Source organism: Fringilla coelebs (assembly GCF_963513975.1).
Source record: "Fringilla coelebs genome assembly, chromosome: 2".
NCBI lineage: Eukaryota > Metazoa > Chordata > Aves > Passeriformes > Fringillidae > Fringilla > Fringilla coelebs.
This window is the reverse complement of record NC_140029.1, coordinates 65,283,767-65,299,411: the sequence shown is the minus strand read 5'-3', so window position 1 is coordinate 65,299,411 and position 15,645 is coordinate 65,283,767. Positions and strand designations below refer to the sequence as shown.

Below are 15,645 nucleotides of genomic sequence, written 5' to 3'. Positions count from 1 at the left end.
CACAGTCTCAGAGTGCACTGTTACACCAAAACACTAGAAGTAACTATAAAAATTACTTTATTAAAACTGAAACTGTAGGAAGAGGGATGTGAGGAATCAGAAGGAAAGCATGTTTAAGTCTTACACCCAAGATGTACTCAGAATTTCATGGATTTCATGCATGAGAGGTTTACTTAAATGAGTCTCTCTGTGAACTTGATGGGTCACAAAGCTGAGAAAAAACTTTGAAGTTTAATTTTTGGGATTTGGATTTGGTTTAAGGAATTTCATCCAGGGAATTTTTTCAATAGTAACACAAAAAATTCAGCAAAGTTTATTTGTATTTCAGGTGGGAAACTGAAATTCTGATTTAAAGGTTGAGTTTTACCTAGAGAGAAATCTCCCTTCAAAATCACTTATTTGTGCCACCTGCAGGCCTAGTGCTTGGGTGGAGCTCACAAGTTTCTTGCAGCTTAATTTCAGGTGTGAGTGCTTGCAAATCTTTTGACTTTTCTCTCTCTAACTGTGCAGGCTGAAGGTGTTTTACAGAGAGAAGAAGAGACCATTTGCATTAACAGTGACTGTAAGTTACCCAAAATAATTACATACAGAGGAGGTTTGGAGTAAGACTGAACAGTGAATTTATGAAATACTCCTTAATGCACAGGTGTTCCTTTGGTTAACCAGAAATCTCTCCATCCAAAAGACTTGTGAAAGAAAAAAACCCAAAGAATTCTAAATTTTTATAATTTATTTCTTTGTCTTTTGTTTTTAAAGGTACCATTCTTTATATATTAACAAGGTATCCATTAATTCACTAATGTGTCTTAAAAGGTATTAAAAAAAAGGGTTTTTTGGAAGTGCAAAATATTGCTAAAGATTGAAAATTAAATCACTAAAAGAAAAATAAGTATGTTTTTTCTAAAATTACAGTATGTTTATTTTTTAAAAGTCTGGATGTAGATGTCTATTTATTATTTATTTACAGTGAAGTCTCATACAGTGGACCTGAACAGACCATCTAATATGGTACCGGGTTCTGAGAGCCACGTGCTAGTTAGCCTGAAAGGTAAATGTAATTTTTTTGTCAACAACTTCTCCGTAGGTGACAAGGGACAGGCCCCTCTGTGCTGCCCATTCCTGTATGGCAAATCTCCATTCTCTCCTGGTTTTTCTGTTGTGACTCAAATGGTCTGTGCTACATGACCAGGTCATAAAACAAAACATCCCCAGGGTTTAGCCAGTACCTCTTCCTCTTTCTAATTGCTCCTTCTTATTTTTAGTGAGTATAATAACTTTATGAGCTCCATCCTTCCTCACTGAGCCTGGACTAACATTATGGGAAAGCCAGACATGAGGGGGAAGAGCTCGTCTTCTCTAAAAATTTCATGCAGGGCTGTAAGAAATCTGCTTTGGATTCCAGAAGTAAGGATGCCAGACTCTCATGTATAGGTTCTGGAGAGTTCTGTATTTCCAAAGAGGAGATATGTTCATATATTAATTTAATCTAATTATATAGTTATTAATTATCTGATTATATTATTTAATTATCTAATTATATAGTTATATTAATTTAAACTAATTATATAGTTGTGTGCATATATATATATTCATGCATACATATTTTAAAACATCTATAAGCAATTCTTTTTGTAGTGATAAATACTTCAGCCCCCCCCCCCCAAAAAAATGTTAAGTAATATATTTGTGACACAAAGGATATTGGCTTCCATTTCAAATCCCTGTTCTAAAGTAAATGGATCATTGAATTCTTAAAGTTAAAAAATTGCAGAGAGGGGAAAAAAAACCCACATAAAATGTTTGTCATGAATAATGCACAATCTTTTTATCCCTCTGTGGGAGGATCAGGGCTGGTTTGACAAGACTTTTCCAGCCCAAACCTGATAGACAAGTCTTTCCCCCTTCTGCTTCTTCCCTGCCTCCAGTAGCCTGAGGACTCTTTCTTCTTCATGTTCCTTCCCTGTGCCAGCCTTCTTTCTCCAGCATTCCTGGGGCCTGGCCCCTCATCCTTGCCCTGCTCCAAAGAGCTTTATGAAGTCTCAGATAGCTAAGAACAGCGTTGAGCAGTGAGGAGCATTGGGCCATGCTGGAATATCAGCCTGTAGTTAGGATCCCCTTTCTTCATACTGCAGCAATCCGTTTTAAATAAAATACATACTACAGCTTGTATTTTTTACAACAGGGAACATTATGGACCAGGCTGTTGAAAACTGTCTGAGTCTCAGCGGAGTTGAGAGGCTGATTCGGGTGCCCACAGGCTGTGCAGAGCAAACAATGGTGACAATGGCCCCTGCAGTCTATGCCATTGAGTACCTGGATGCCAGCGAGCAGTGGGTGAGCTTGAACCCCCAACGGAAGCAGGAAGCCATCAGTATGATTGAAAAAGGTAGGCAGGGAAAAACAAAAGGCAAACCAACCAGAGGCCAAAGGATGGGATCCTTGTTATCTGTTTGCACTGCACACTGGCTGCAGCTGCCTCCTGAAGGAGTGCCCACTGTCTTAGCACTACCAGCATCTGGCACTGGATGGTATTGACATTGACAGTCCATTCTCTCTCTTGCCTAATTTAGAAGTAGAAAGTAAAATCTGAACTGATCAATGAAAATTCTCTTCAGACTAAATGGATAGCAAAAGCCAGTTGTTCATTGCCTCCAAATGTTCAAAATCAACCAAGATAAATCACATCCTAAAAAGGCTTATTCTCCCCGTGGTTCACAGACACTGCTTAGGATAGCCAGCTGGGATGTAGACATCTCTGTCTGTGGCTGTCAAGAGGAGTATAAAGGAAATTCCCAGTGCTAATCATGATATTGACACCTTCCCTTGCCCACGCCTGTGTTCATCATTACATAAGCTAGAAGGACTTCAGCAGCCTTGGGCCAAAGCAGGGGTGGAGTTTCCTTAGGGAGAGGACACCTGCAAGTCTGCTTCTGGAAGACTCCACTCAAAGATGTGATCCAAAGCTGGTATTAAATGTACAGCAAAGTCAGGACCACAGTATGTGGAAATGTTCCAGCTCACAGGAATTAACACAGGGAATTGTTGGTATTGGATCAGGTACAGCTGATCTTTCTAAATATAGCGGTGTGCTTATGGCATAAAGCAATATGATGTACTTGTCACTGTGATCTTCAGATATGACAAGCACATTTCATCAATGATAAACAAGTGTATAAAAAGAGATTAAAAACATGCTGGCAATTTCTGCATGGAGATCTTTGCCTATTTATCAAGCCTGCCAAAAGTCACATGGGATCCTGCTAATAAGTATTTAGTATTATCAGCAACATTATGCTTTTATTTATTCTTACTGAAGTTCATCAATGTAAAAAAGTTCATCAGTTGTGTGGCTATGATACAAACTTGGTCAAAATTATAACAGTCAAGATCTGAAGCCACAAGTCATGATTTTTCTGTGTCTGACCCAATAAAAGATGTTTTGTATACTTTTTGATTCAGTGCACCATAAAATCAACAGCTTGAAAAGTTGTCAATAATGGAAAATAATTTCCCAGTATTCACTACACATACAGTGTTTTGTAACCATAGGTATCTGCAGTTTTCAGATTATTTGCTTGGCTCAATTAAGTCAAACAAGACAGAGGACCTTCTAAGCCTAGTGATTTTTCTGTGTCAAATTCTGCTGACCCAGTCATTTCCTCCTTAATGCCCCAGTGAACACCTCTATGAACTCATCCACCAGTCAATACAAAACATGTCCATTATAATACCAGTGATGTAGGAAAATGCCCAATAAAGATGGGTGTTTCTGAACAGTTACGTGCTCTCCTGTTCATGCAGGTTACACGAGACTGCTTGAGTTTCAGAAGGAGGATGGGTCCTATGGAGCATTTAAAACCACCCCCAGCAGTGTATGGTAAGTGATTTTCTTTTCCTGGGGTTTTATTTTTGGGATTTTATTTTTAGGGGTTTATTTGGTTGGGATTTTTTTTCAAATTGTCTCTTATCATTTAATGCATCAGAAGTTTTTCTTTGGTGATGAATTTTGAAAATCTGGTGGTTTCCTACGTACTTTTGCAATGAATAATCAGCCACCAAATTCTCTGAGCATATTAAGTCCTTGGTGAAAGAGATTTATACTGAGCCACTGATTATTTTGCATTTGTCACAAAGTAGAAATACTCAAGCTGATGTTGAACAATAACTCACTAGGTTGCAGCGAGTTCACTGTATTGAATATGAGCCTGTGCATAAAATTAAAATGTCTTTCTTCCTGTCATTGTAGTCTTCTATAAATACCTGTCAGCACAAGTTTGGAAAATTTTCTTTTGTGCAGGTTAACTGCATTCATTGTGAAAGTGCTCACAAGGAGCAGAGAATACTTCGGTATACAAGACAGTCACATAACCAACTCGATTTCCTACTTGGTGGATCAACAGCAGGCAGATGGTTCATTCCATGACCACCACCCTGTAATGGACAGGAAAATGCAGGTAGGCCATCCATAGTTAGAATAATTTGTTGTGCATTTAGGGTTATTAGGGATTGAAAGGAACGCTGTGAGTTGTTGAATAACAAGAAATGTATCTAAAGAGAATAAATCTGTAATGTAAGTACAAAATCTGCAATGTAAAACTAATTTGTCAAGATGTCTGTTATGTCAGGTGCATAGCTAGCACTTCACCACCTTTATCTTTTTATACAGTCTTAGATACGTTTTTGGCCTATGGGGCACTTAAAAATTAAAAAAAAATTAATAATTATTTTGAGGGTCATATATTTGGTAAAAGCCTTTTATTGCTTAAGGCAATAGAGTGTAGAATTGTAACTTTGTTTTGAAGGGGCATCCAGAGCTCATCTGGTCCAAATTCTGCTCAGAACAGTTCTAGTTAGATCAGACTGTGCAGAACCATGTCCAGCTGTGTCACAAGCACGTCCCAGTCTGTCTGGGTAACCTGTTTCAGTATTTCACCATGCCCATGGTGAAAAAAGAAAATGTTAACACTTAATCACAATTTCCAATTGCATATCTTGGTCTACACATCCTCTATAACTGTCCAGAAACTCAAAATTGTTATACTGTCCATTAATTAATCTAGGAAAGTAATGTGCATCTTCCAAAACTCATTGAAAATGCAGTGTAATTACCATATATATATGAAAAAACAGGCATTAATATTTTTAATGAACTGTGTCACATAACTAATGGGGCTTTCACACTCTGGCATCAAAGCTAGTTTCACAGGTGATAAAACAATATTGGGGAAAAAGAAACAAGTAGCTCAAGGACTGGTCAAAGGGTTTTGGGTTTTTTGACCTGTGTTCAAGCTGAGATAATCTTCTATTGTACTTCAAGAAGTTTCAGGGGAAAAATTTTAATGAGTCCCCAGTGCTTACTTTATCAAGAGGGATAAGAAATGATCCAGTACTGGTGTATAAATACCTTTACAGGAGTGTTCTGTCTGCAAGGTAGAGGGCTCTTTAGTGTGTAGAGAGTAACACAGAAATGAAAACAATCCCACCCTCCTAGTGACTGAAAATTGAAACTATGAATGTTTCAATGAGAAATTATAGATTTTTAGCTATAAGATAAATAACTAAATATTTGATTATCAACTGGTTCCACGTGGTGTGTTCTTGATCTCTTACACTGTTCAATGCAACCTTTAATGCTGCCACCACAGGAGATATACTTTAGATGGACACATATTATTGAAAAAAATTTAAGGCAACAGCTACATGGTACACAGTCAGAGGGTTTGCAGAGAAGATCCTTGACTTTATGGAAAGTAATTTTCTAGATTTAATCATGAAGACATGCATGCACATTTAACTTTTCCATTTCATCTTTCAGGGTGGCATTGGGTCAGCAGAAGACGATTTGGCTATGACAGCCTTTGTAACCATAGCATTGCAATCAACCCTTCGTGTCTTCCCATCTCCTGATGTGGTAGGAAGCCTGGCTCCTTAAGCCTGCAGTCTAGTGCCCTGTGGCATGTCCACCCTACCATCTCTTGGAGAACTGCAAATGGGGTTTAAAATCTGCTTACATCTGTGGTGGGTAGGAAAAGATGTTGTAGCCTAGTATGCAACAAGGGGTTTTAAACTACGCACTCCATCGTCAATGGCTGTAATCTCTAAGCAAATATTATTATAATTGTCTTAAAAATTACTAGAGGGAAGTATTCTAATTTCCAAGTACTAGTTTCCTAGTGCAGTTAGCAGGTCTCAGTGATCTGTACAAATGGATCTATTCTGTTCCCACAGGCACAGGTGATTACAAGAGCAGTGGCTTACATGAAGAATCGATTTTCAAGAAATACTGACTGCTATTCTATTGTCATCACTGCTTATGCTCTGACACTTGTACAGTCTGATAGTGAAGAAGCTCAGTTTGGGAAAGACAAATTAAGGGACTGTTCTTCCTTTGATGAAGGTACTGGTAACCATTCTTAAAAATCCCTTTAAATTCTGTAGTATGTTTCCTAATGGAAACAGACTAACATGAACAAAACAAATTAAAGTAGATGAAGAAACGTTAATTTAATACAACTGTGTATGTATATATAATAATTTAAATTGCATAATTAAATGTTTTAATATTTTACATTTTAATATATAATTTTAATAATTAATATTACTACAAAGTGACGGCTAGGGAAGCCTGGATCATAACCTTCTCTGTTTTTTAAACTGAAACAAAACTACAGTAAATATTCATTTATGTTTTCTGCTTCCCTTGGAAAGAAAAAAAAAGGTCCAAGCCAAATGAGAAAGAAGAAACTTCATATGAAAAAATAGCAACATACAGGAGTAGTCCAGACTGGAATTGTGGTTGAGAGGGAGGGTGTCTCTTCCAGCCCACCTGCTTCCAAAGCCCCCCACCCGTTCTGGGTGCTTTGTCCCAGCTCCAGATGGGTGTCCCCACTGACTCCCACAGGATGTGGCAGTGGTGACTCCTGTCAGTCAGCCATGTGGCTGCATCACCATCCTGGTGATCCCTCCCAATGTATTTGGTAAATACAGTACTGTTCAACAGCCCCAGTTTAAGCATAGGGAGTAGGCTTCTCCTTAATCAAGGCTGGATTTGTGGCCATAATTAATACTCTTATGTCTGAGGGACCACCAGGCACAATGCTACCACTCCATCAGATGGACATCGCTGTACAATGGGATCATTAGATCCATGGGTGGGAGAAATCAAAATCGAAAATTATCGAAAATTGTTTGGTTTCTTTTCCATTATCTTTTTTTTCTGGCTGATCTGTTGCTCTCACAGCAGCATCTGTGTCGTGGGGTTCCACAGTGCCACGACAAGACGTATCCACTGTGTAGAACAATAATGATTTTTGGCAGAAGTCTCTGCCAAGGTGATTCAGGACTGAGTTATTCTTGCAGCAAAGCAGCAGCGCTACTGGGGAAATGGGAACAACGCCGTCTCAGTGGAAACCACTGCCTATGCCCTGCTCCACACCTTGCTCCTGGACAACATGGAATATGCCAGGCCCATTGCCACGTGGCTGACAGAGAGAAGGAACTACGGCGGAGGATACTGCTCTACACAGGTGCCTGACCACCACTTCAGGAGGAGTCTGAAGGGGAGGGAAGGAAGTAAAAGCCTCCTAGAAACTTTTTCATTTAGATTTGAACAGTGAATTTTCAACTTCTTTGGTGTATGAAGCAGTAATGATTTTGGATTGTATATTAGCAATGGGCAAAAATAAAATAGTTAAAAGCCAGCAAAGAAAATTCTTTGTCCTCATGAAGAAGTAGGATAATCTAAGGTCAGGACTCCAATATGTTTACAATTTAGTGCTATAAGAAGAAGCTGGGAAATTAAATTAATAATCTGTGCAAGTAGGAACCGATAAATGCAGGAGATTTCAAAGCAGCAAAAAGCATAAAACTGGATTCAAGGTGACTGATAATGTCATCTCACATGTTGTTGAAATAACTTGGCATAACTGCCAGTATTTTTGCTTTTCTTTCTCACCTAGGACACAGTGGTGGCCTTAGAAGCTCTGTCAGCATACAGCATACGGACACTGGACACTGCTTCCACTGACCTGACTGTCAGACTGGGAACACCTGGAAGGCAAAATTACTACAGGATTGTTCTGACTGATGCCCATGAAGAATTTCAGAAGCAGCTAGAGGTATACAACCATTGGTTGCTACAAAGGTTTTTTTCCCCTCAAGAAGGAGAAATCAAATCCGCTGGCCTAGGTTTTGTCACGTTAAGCAACCATGATGCAGCTGATTTATTATACCTTTAAATAATTTGATCTGTAAGACAACAGAATCTTTTAAAAGTTAAAAAAGCCCAAAGCCATCAGGTGCTTAACAGCACATTTTAGAGGTGCTCTCCTGCCTCTAAAGACTTTGGTGGCATGAATCTCACCCAAAAGTGAAGAGCTGCCAGGAACCTAAGTCCTTCTAGGGAATGAGGAGGAAGGGGAATATTCTAATCTTCACTGTGCCTGGAACTGTGAAAATGTGAAATCCAGGATACAAAGGAGGGAGTAAAGTTGGTAAAATACATCTACTGGGCCCTAAAACATCAGAGTGAGATTCATCAGCTCAGTACATTTAAAATCTTGAGACATGAGGTCTCATAATCCCTTCCATAGCTGAAAGTTTTCTCTACCCAGGGTTAGAGTGTAAAGGCATAGAAGACTGTCAAGATGTCAGGAAAACAATAGACCAAATTCCAAGCACAAACTAAATATATTTTCTTTTCCCTTGGTTTGCAGTTTGAACTTGGGAGGAAACTTGAAGTATCTGTGAATGGCAAAGGAAACGGGACAATGAGTGTAAGCTATAAATTCAGAGTCCAGCTGGATTTCTTTAATCTCTTTATTAAACCTTGAAATGACTGCAACCTTTGTGTTCCTACCTCCAAAACTCTAAAATGTGGAGCCTAAAGCCTGCCCTTATGGACTGTCAATTTTTCCTGTCTTTAACTTTATTAAGTCCATAAAATGTCAAGTGGTGATAGAGGTGGCTGGAATTTGAAAGACCTCTTTGTGTTTGGGAATGGAGAGTTATGTCAAAGGAGTTCCACCCCATTTGTGACTTGCACATGGGACCTGCTATATCTGTGACAGTCCTCTGTGACCAGTCTGTGCCACTGGGGGACTGGCCATTCTCTCCATACTCCCATGCCCCATCACCATGTGTTGGAGTCCTGGATGGGTAAATTCCTTGTCATTTAAATGATATTTTTAGCGGCTTGCTGTTTGTGTGTTCATCTTAGATATTAAAAATGTACTGGTCACCCGAGCTGAAGAACAACACCTGCAATGACTTGATTTTGACAGTGGAAGTGGAAGGGAGCCTTAAGTACACTGGTGAGTGAAAGGGCAGGGGCTGGGTCTCAAAGGTAACACCTTTGGCCAGCTGATACTTCATGGCTTTCCAGCCTTGGAAAGTGGGAACAAATGAGTGGAACAAGGAAAAAGAGAAGTCCCTGAAATATACCCTGTCATTGTTTCATTTAGTTTATTATTCTTATTTTTAAATAGTATAACAACTACGAGTGACTGTAGGTGCAGCAGGTACTTAGCAGTTACACAGATACCATTAGAAATTCTTCTTGAGAAAGGGGAGGTGAACTCCCTTCAGAGAGGGGAAAGCCCTGCTCAGTTCCCTGGCTAATCAGGGACCTGGCTTGTGGGCTTAAAATTCTTTGAGGCAGATTGTCATAGGTCTTTCATGTAATCAAGAATGTGTTTTGCATCTCCTGAAGTGTGTAGTCATCATCACCTCTGCCTATGTTTGTTTCTGTTTGAATTGTTAACTTTTGGAGGGAGGGATTGTCCTTTAAATATTTATGCATAGTCTAAACCCCATTCTTAGCTAGGTTTGTTAGCTATTCTTACTGTAGTTATTCCTGGGATTCTAACTCTGAATGAATTGGAAACACTGAGACAGTGTGGAGTGAACTGTTATAAAACTCACAGTGATGGCCTGACTGCCCACTGGAATTTATCATTAAGCCAAAAAGGAGCCAAACTGCAGGCAAACCTGTTAGTGGCTGACCCTGTCTCACACCTCCAGAAGCTGAATACTCTGAAGAAGACTATGATTATGGGGACTTGACTACAGGAGAAAACAGCACTTTTGAGACACTGTCTAAAATGGATTGGTTTGATATCCGCACCAGAAGAAAAAGGGATCTGACCACTTCCAGCAAAACAGAATCCTTGCAATACAAAGTCTGTGTCAGGTAGGTCTGCAAGATCAGCTCCTCGTTTGCTTGTAATTCTCCTTTGTTACTCTCTTCATATCCACAAACTCAGCATCCAGCCTAGTCATCCCAGAGTCTGCATACTCTGTGAGTGTGTGTCCTCTCTCCCACGTCAGGAGAAAAGGTTTCCAAACAGTGGATGAGATTTATTTACATGGTTTACATAGACTTCAGTTGTCCACTGTAGATTCCTCCCCATCAAACTCTGGGGAGACTCTAAAGCACTTGGCAGGCTAAAAATTTGAAATAAATATTTTATTTAAAAAGGCAAGTACAGCTGGAATGCAGTAGTAGCATATTTGCAGAGTTTCATCACTTTCTGGAGATATGCTGCTACTTCCTTTGTGGTGACACTCTGGCCTCATTAAAAAAAAAAAGGATGGCTAACACTATCTAGGAGAGAAGGGGAGACAGATGGGATATTCTGTTGTGACAAGAAGTTGGCAAGGGCAGAGGTCAGAAAAAATAAACCCTCCTATGCAGCATAACACTGAAACAGCTGTCCTTTTCCCATTTACAGTCTGGCATTGGTCTTAGAAGCACAAATTTGTGCCTCTCCTATCTATTCTAGAGAGGAGCAGGATGGAAGAAGCAGGTTTTGCTCCCCGGTAGAATTTTGGTTTTCCACTGACTTTCATCAAAGCCTTGAAGACTGTGGTTTGATCTCCTCTTTTAAACAGTGGCATGAACAACAGCAGGGGAGAACTGAAGTCACCCTAATTCCCAATGTTCACTCTCCCTCATTAAGCATGCATTCAGTGAATTGTTTACTGGCCAAAGCATCATCTTCCCCATTAATTTCTATGTGACATTTATCAGCTACCAGATCCACTGTTCTGCTGAGTGCTCAGCTGAGGCTTAGACAGTAATGTGAAATTTCTTGTGGTTAAGACACGGGAGAAAACTGAAGGCAAGATTGACATCACCATCCTTCATGGGAAAGGGAGAGTGCCAAAATAAAAGTTCTGAAGTTCCACCAAGTGTATGTAGAATATCTCATGTCAAGGCACCCAATGTGAGTGCAGGACCACTTCATTTTCCAGCAATGACATCACTTCCTGATTTTTGAGATGGTGAAAGCTGAGAGATTGGAAATCCAATACATATATTTAGTGGATAGTTACAGCAATAACGATTTTTGCCTTGGACAGCAAAGGTGATATAAATTTGACTTAGACTGTGAAAAACTTGGATAAATTCATTTCTTATCTCCACTTTGTAAGTAATAGAGAGCAGATACTTTGTCAGTGCTGCTTACCTCCCTGGCTTCAACAATGCTTTTAAGGTGGTAGGAACTGTCATTTACAGGTGATTTTTTCTGCCTATCAGCTCCAAGGAAAGCCTGTATGAAGATCTCAGGCAAGGCACCTGGGTTTTGGATGACCATTTCACTAGTCTAGATGACTCATTTTACCTCCTGACTCTTAATGAATTAGGCAGCTAATTTTCAAATTAAAATCCACTTGGGAAAGTTAAATGGAGCAGGAAGTTTTGCTTCACATTTAGCAAGCCTGGAAAGCCAGACTCTTCAAAGCAACTGTTCAGTGCAGCTGTTCACTGCTGACCATGTCCCTTATAAAGGTCCACAGGTCCCAAAGTACCAAAGATGTCCCTGGTTGATCTCACTCTGCTGAGTGGGTTGGAGCCTGACACAAAGGAGCTCGAACAGGTTAGAAACACACTTTTCTATGCAACATTTTGTAGAGCCTTTAGAAATTTTTTCTTTCAAAATCTTTCCAAAAATCTACAGAAGAGACATGGGAAAACAGATGACAGACAGATAGATAGATAGATTTTTCACTATTCTCCTTCTAATAAAAATATTTGCTGAATATATACAAGAAATACAAAGCTTGTGGTGAGCAGAGTTCAGATTTTTTAGTCCCTTGTAAAAGAAATTAGGACGAGGCTTAGCAGGACAGTAATGTGCCCTTATCATATCCTGCTGTCCTGTGACATGCCAGGATAGGGCATCCTGTGCTTGCAGAGCAGAAGGCAAGTAATCCTTCAGTGGTGCTTGGTGGCAGGGCACAATGACAAGGAGATGGGGCACAGTGCTCTGAAAACGTGGCTTCAGAGTTTGCGGTTCTGGAGCCAGCTTGGTTGAGGGAAGTTTGCTCAGTTTTGTGCTTATAGGGACAGTCTCCTTTAGGGAGGAAGAAAGAGGGCTGAACAAAGCAAACTGGAATATGGAAGGTGGCAGCAAAAATATTCCTGTTCTGCTAAGGGTTTGTCCTGATTTGTTTGTTTCTTTTTTTCCTGCAGTTGGTGACAGCTTCAGACAGGTACATCCAGCACTTTGAGTACAAGGAAGGGAAGGTTTTGCTCTACTTTGGTGAGGTAAGCAAACCCAATGATTTCCTAATCCCTGCCACTTCAGAGAGCATATAGACTTTTTAAAAATAGAATCATTGCATTTTTCACTTTCTGTTCCCTTTCTGTCATTTTTGTCATTTATTATTATTGAACAGCTCAGTGGAAAGAACAGAGGAAGGGAAGAAGGGAAACACACACCTTCATCTTCCACCATTTCTATGTCCAAGGAGATGTAGTTCATATTCAAGATTTGGCCTTTGGCCCAAGAAAAAAAGAGAAATCCTCTCCCTCTCTAGCCAGAAGGAAGGCTTTTCATACATGATAACAAAAGTGTTAACTGGTGGTCCTGTAAATTCCACATGGACATCTTGCATGTCAAGACCAAATCCAGATAGTGATTAACCAATGTAAACATCAGAACCCCTAGTCTCTGTGTATATTTTCCAATATTTTGGATAATGACTCCACCCTACATCCACTTGAATTGCTTCACCTCTGCAGCCAAAGCAGATATCAGTATTAACTCATCTATGCCATCAGAACAAGTGTTCAATAGCTAGCACAGGCACAAACGTTGAGGCATTGACTGAGGAGAGAGAGTTTTCTCATCAAAACTGTTCTTCCTTTTTCCTCCAGCTCCCAAGTGGACCAGACCCAGATTGTGTATCATTTGGGGCAAAGCAAATCAATCCCATGGGCTTGGTTCAGCCAGCAAATGCCATCCTTTATGATTTTTACAACCCTGGTAAGGGCACAGAAAAATCATACATAACTGCTTGACAGACTCTCAAAAAGCCCCTCCTGTCTATAGAAAGCTGATTTTGATGCAGTGTGTGAAACCACGTAATTTTGTTTATTGGTTAAAAAAACAGCTTTGCATAACTGTTTTCCAGTTGCTTCAGGTAATCTAAACAGAGATCTTCTCAGGAATGACCTAGGATTGCAAGTGGACTGAAAATGTGAACTTTTACACTCATGAATTTTTAAATCAGATTTACTGAGTTCCTGTTTCTCATGGCGCTTTTAAGCATATTTCTCCCACATTTTTGTTTTGACAGGCTGTGTCTTTATACATCTAAAATAGACCATGTTGGAGGTTTGACTTTTATAGTGTGCTTGCCAGGGAAAGCAGTCTTGTTCCTCATTCAAAGAAAGGTTAAATACAAATCATCCCCATTTGCCTAAGTTATGCAAACAATATTTGAAAATTAGGTCAAATCTCTACTTTGCCTTAACAGAGGGAGCCAAGACAGTTTACACTGGGTTTAAACCACTAACTTTTGCTTGATCCTATATTCTCCTTCTGAAACAGTGCAGTGTTCACTGCTGTTCTATGGTATAAAGAGGCTTTTAAGATGGATGGTTTCAGAGGGAAGAAAAAAAAGGGGGGGACACAGGGAGGGAAGAGTAAAACTTAAAAAAAAACAAATAGAAACAAATAAAAAACCCCAACAACAACAAAATGCCCAAACAAAAATTATCCAAGCTGAACAAAAATAACCTCAGGCTCTTGCCCAGCTGAAAGACAACACTGTACTGCAGGTGCCTAAGCTGCAGGTCTTTGGGAACTGTGGATGTGCATCTGATCCCTCAGTGCTCTGCTTTCTCTGGACCAGGGAAAAGCCAGGCTGCAAACATAGTTTGTGCTGTACTGTACAGGCTTTTCCACCTGAGCCCTCCCATAGAAGCTGCTTTGTTCCTTGCCCACAGACAGGAGCTGCAGTGTGTTCTACAGCGCTCCCAAGCACAGTGCCATGCTTTCCAAGCTGTGCCACGCCGACGTCTGCCAGTGCGCAGAAGGTAAGGAATGACTGCGTGAGCTGGTCTGAAAAAGATAGCTACTGCTAGGAGCACTTTACATGGGTATTGTTAAGCCCAGAAAGGACCATTAGAATTGTCCTAATGTGTAATACAGGACACATTCATCCTCTAGGATGTTCAGTATCAAACTGATTTTTTTCTCATTTATCCTGGATTTTTTGATAGCTAAATGCAGTAAATATATATATGTATACATGTGCACGTGTCTGTAAAAACCCTCTATCACACCACTAAGGAAGTTGTTCTGCAATTTTATTCTCTGTTGTATTGTTGTGTGAATATGGATGTGCAAAACTACATCTGTCTACATATCCATGCCTATTGTGGTGTATCACTTATTTTCCACCCTCCAGGTCCCTGCCCAAGACAAAAATCAACTTTCAGCAAATCATTAACACAAACCACGCGTGTTAGCTTTGTCTGCTACCAACCTACGGCAGATTATGGTAAGGCATGAAAGACAGCTGTGTATTTCAGCATCATTCATTTTAATAAGTATAAACTTATTAAACTTAAACTGTGCCCAGACCTCTCCTGAATTCAGTAGGGTTTCCATATGTGACCAAGAGGCCAAGGAAGAATAAACAAAGGCATGTGCAGTTGTAGTCATCAGGGCAGAGAAGTGGGAAGTGAAGGCCTCAGAAAGATGCAGCAGGATGCTGGGGGAAGGAGGGGTGGACATTATGTCACAGGGTTTAGAAAAAACCCATGGTGCAGTTATCACAGTCCGCTACATCCCTCATGTTACAGGATGTAAAAGAAGAATAGGGTTTCCATGGCATGTCACAGTTCAGTAGCTCCTTCTGCAGAGCTAGATTAATATTTTCCCTTTGTTAATTCACCTTTCTGGCCTCTTCTTTGGATGCAAAGTTAGAAACACTACTGAAAGAAAACTGGTTGTGCACCACTGGTAACTTAGATGCTAACAGAAAGAAGGACAGGAAAGAAGGAAAACCTAACCACAGAGGAGCTTCCTTGAAAACATACAAAGAAAGGAATACAAATCTAGGGTCTCTTGATTAATAATTCCATGGTTTGTGAGTAGATGGTGCACTGGCCTCTGTTCAGACACTTGGTAGATGCACACCTATTATTCAGTCTTTGGATGCAATTTCATGTTGCCATCTGGCATCACAGAGTTGTTGTCTGTTGCAGCATACGAGGTGGAGATCCTCAGCAGTACAAACAAGAATGTTTTTGATTACTATGAGGGCAAAATCCACAAGATCCTTAAAGCATGTAAGTATCAAAATGTTTTACTCCTTTCATTCACCTGTAGAAAAACTAGGTTGACTAAA

At 40.0% G+C, this 15,645-nt stretch overlaps 1 protein-coding gene across 1 annotated transcript in view; it reads left to right on the top strand.

The window, feature by feature from the left end:
* The window catches only part of LOC311166310 (complement C4-A-like), a 40,873-nt gene that overhangs the window by 20,366 nt on the left and 4,862 nt on the right, over positions 1–15,645 (top strand). Inside the window, exons 22-39 of the mRNA XM_084226209.1 lie at positions 511–562; positions 968–1,048; positions 2,183–2,386; positions 3,802–3,877; positions 4,298–4,454; positions 5,816–5,911; positions 6,229–6,397; positions 7,360–7,526; positions 7,959–8,117; positions 8,715–8,774; positions 9,218–9,311; positions 10,021–10,189; positions 11,792–11,879; positions 12,476–12,550; positions 13,163–13,271; positions 14,237–14,326; positions 14,701–14,793; positions 15,503–15,586. Coding sequence (XP_084082335.1) covers positions 511–562; positions 968–1,048; positions 2,183–2,386; positions 3,802–3,877; positions 4,298–4,454; positions 5,816–5,911; positions 6,229–6,397; positions 7,360–7,526; positions 7,959–8,117; positions 8,715–8,774; positions 9,218–9,311; positions 10,021–10,189; positions 11,792–11,879; positions 12,476–12,550; positions 13,163–13,271; positions 14,237–14,326; positions 14,701–14,793; positions 15,503–15,586 — 2,023 coding nt within the window. The remainder of the gene's footprint in view (positions 1–510; positions 563–967; positions 1,049–2,182; positions 2,387–3,801; positions 3,878–4,297; positions 4,455–5,815; positions 5,912–6,228; positions 6,398–7,359; positions 7,527–7,958; positions 8,118–8,714; positions 8,775–9,217; positions 9,312–10,020; positions 10,190–11,791; positions 11,880–12,475; positions 12,551–13,162; positions 13,272–14,236; positions 14,327–14,700; positions 14,794–15,502; positions 15,587–15,645) is intronic.